The sequence below is a fragment of the Charadrius vociferus genome, unplaced genomic scaffold (genome assembly GCF_000708025.1).
Source record: "Charadrius vociferus isolate BGI_N301 unplaced genomic scaffold, ASM70802v2 scaffold990, whole genome shotgun sequence".
NCBI classification, from domain to species: Eukaryota; Metazoa; Chordata; class Aves; order Charadriiformes; family Charadriidae; genus Charadrius; species Charadrius vociferus.
The window spans coordinates 1-2,923 of record NW_009646520.1 but is presented as its reverse complement, the minus strand read 5'-3'; the positions used below and the strand labels follow the sequence as shown (position 1 = coordinate 2,923).

The window sequence follows — 2,923 nt, the reverse complement described above, 5'->3', positions numbered from 1 at the left end:
ACCCCCCCTAGCCTCCCCCTCCTCCCACAGTCCAGGTACCGTATTGGGGCCACAGGGTCCCCGCAGCAGCACCATGGGCCAACGGCTATCTGGAGGCAGCTATAAGGGGCAACCCGGCACCCACCTCTGGAGAGGAGCTGGTTATCGGCACCCATCTACCCTTCCCAGCACACGTTCACCTTTTTGAGGATGATGTCAATGTAGCCGGCAATCAGCTGGGCGATCTGCTCCCCCTCCGTCGTCTGCACCGAGTAGTAACCATCCTGGTAATCTCCAAAATCCTGCAACGGCACGGCACAGGGTAGCACTGGAGCACGGCGCTGGCGGCCATCCTGAGCCCGTCTGGTATGCGCTAAGCACCCAAGCGCCAGCCTCCGAAATGAGAGCCGGGAGAGGCACCAGAGGAGGGCAAGGCCGTCCCACCACGGGGCAATACCCAAGAGAGGGGCTGGCATGAGAGCAGCCGCTCACAGGGGCACCGCTGGGGAGGTGGGGTGGAGGACCAGGTCTGGTTCCTACCAGTGTGAAGCTCTTGGGTGAGGCTGCCCAACGCTTGATGTTGGTCAGGCTCCACTCCTGAATCACTTCCTTGGTCTTCTCATCCACACGCATCACACACTCCTTGGTGATCCCCAGCAGCCGTGGCACCAGCTTGTTCTTCCCCTTCATCTTCTCCTGCGGGCCGCAACAGAAGGGTTGTGGGCTGCCCCCAGGATGGATCCATCCAGGCAGAGACCTTTAAAGCCTCCCTTGGCTACCAAACACCTCCAAGGCCACACTTTCAGGTGCTGACAGCCACGACACGGGGCTTGAAAAGGACAGGAGAAAAGCAAGAAGTGGGAAGGCAGCGCACATGGAAAGCCAAGAAGGACAGATGGACAGTGGGGACGCAGGGAAAACGAGCAATGTGTGTTGAGGGGCAGCAGCTAGATGAACAGATGGAGAGATGCTGGAGAAGGGGAATTTTGGCCAGGGGAGCTGCTGCTTTACCTTGACCAGGAAGAATGAGACCCCATAGGTCTTGAGGGAACGGGCAAGTTTAACATAACGAACTTTGGCCTCAATCTCACTCATGTTCCCGCAGTTCTTGTGGGCCTACGACAGCAAAAAGAGAACATCACGCTAGCACCATGGTCTCCTGGCCGTGTCACCATCACCCTGTCACAGCCTTTCCAAGCTCTCCCCGCCCCACCGGCATCCCCTGCCCCTGGTACAGCATCCCTTTGACCTCTGGGACCTCAGGAGCTGCCTTGTCTGCCCACCTACAGCTTCCTGCACCTGTTTCTCACCCACCAAGCTGCTATGTGTTGCCTCCAGAGACAAGAGAAGCCTCAACCTTTGGCGAGGAGGAACAAGAAGCCCAGGTCTTAACACTCCCCCTGCACGTACCATGAAGATCTTGCGCTCCCCTTTCTGCTTGATGTACTCCTTGGGCAAGAAATCCTTGAGTCTGCCAAAAGACAGCCAAGCCAGCTGTTAGCAGCAGAGCCCGAAGCCAGTGTTTTGTCTTTGACTACAAAGAGGACCAACCCAGAGCCTCGGACAAACCCCTGCCAGGGCACGGGCTGGGAGATTTTGGGAGCAGGAAGGATGTGGGAGAGGTTGCCGCAGTAATGAAAGCTGCCTTGCTGAGAGTGGGGTGGAGGTGCTGAGGATGTAGCCCCTCATGCGGCACCAGGGCAGACCATACAGTGGGCAGGGGTCCCCCCCCACCAGAGCTGGCTGCATGTCCTGTGGGGTGCGAGAGGGAGCGGGATGGGGGGCTGGCCCCCCTCGCAGCCGGTGTGGACCTCCACGCTTGGGCACTGTGTTGCAGTGAGAAGAGGGGTTGCTCCACAGACATCTGCATCCCCAAGCCCCGTGTGCTGATGTAGAGCTGGGGGCTGCCAAGCTGCGCGAGCCACCTGGGGGTCCCCAGGACACTCACTCCAGAAATCCTGGCTTGTGCTTCTGTTCATTGTGTGGCCCGAACTGGATCTGGCACTGGTAGCCGGCAAACTCGCAGGCTTTGTCAAAGGAGCCAGGGTGGGAACCGTTAAGGATGTCATCACGAGCCTGCATGGAAAGAGAAGACACTGCCGTAGACTGGGCAGCCATGCAGACCTGCCACCGCTCCCCTCCACACCGCGTAGGACCTGTTTTCCAGACAGAAAAGAAGTGGACATGAAAAAGAAGAGGATCAAGGGGCGGGCTGTCCCCTACAGGGACCATCACCATGCCTGGGAGAGGAACAGCAGCAGGATTTCAGGATGGTTCCTACCAGGAAGAGGAGAGACAAAGGATCCCCTGGGGAGCTCCGGAGTATGTACAGGGCAGGACCGGGATTCCCAGCATTGGCTCTTACCCAGGAGATAACCGGGCACCCCTAAGTGACCCCCGTGGTGGCTCCTGGCCAAAACCTCAGCCACCAGCCCTGTCAGGGGGCTGGCACGGGGCAGCAGAGCCCGGCACTCTGGGGAGCTGTACCTGCACGTAGAGCAGGTTGAGCTGCACAGGATCTCGCGAGTCCACGTTCTGGTCGGAGTAGAAGAACTTGCGCCGCAGCAGCAGTGTTTCGTTGTCGTCGATGCCTTGCTCACGCAGGGTCCTGCCATGGTCCAGCCAGTTCACTGCGGGCAATGCCAGGGCATGAGCACGGATGGGCACCCAGGCAGGGCTTGTCCTGGCCCCAGGGTGGCTCATGCAGAGTGAGAAGTGGATCCCAGCTCTTACCCCTCTGTTCTGGGCCTCCAGGCAGGAGGCTCCAGGGAGTGTGGACACATATCCCCTTGTCACAGTGCTCTCCACTGTCACCCCGGCTCCCCTGTGTCAGCTCTTCCCCTTGCAGGGGGCCCTGCACCCCTCAGCACGGGCTGACCCCGTCCCCAGCACACGCAGGCACCTACACTCATCATCCGTGTGCAACTTCTGCTTGAGCTTCTCC

At 59.6% G+C, this 2,923-nt stretch overlaps 1 protein-coding gene across 1 annotated transcript in view; it reads right to left on the bottom strand.

Annotated features, from left to right (window-relative positions):
- LOC104286530 (talin-1-like) overlaps window positions 1-2,919 on the bottom strand; it is a gene marked incomplete at its 5' end in the record, with an annotated part of 26,351 nt that extends 23,432 nt beyond the window's left edge. Inside the window, 7 exon segments of the mRNA XM_009885136.1 lie at window positions 180-281; window positions 520-675; window positions 991-1,095; window positions 1,390-1,450; window positions 1,928-2,055; window positions 2,467-2,609; window positions 2,886-2,919. Of these exon segments, the coding sequence (XP_009883438.1) occupies window positions 180-281; window positions 520-675; window positions 991-1,095; window positions 1,390-1,450; window positions 1,928-2,055; window positions 2,467-2,609; window positions 2,886-2,919 (729 nt within the window).
- Window positions 2,920-2,923: the final 4 nt, after the last annotated feature.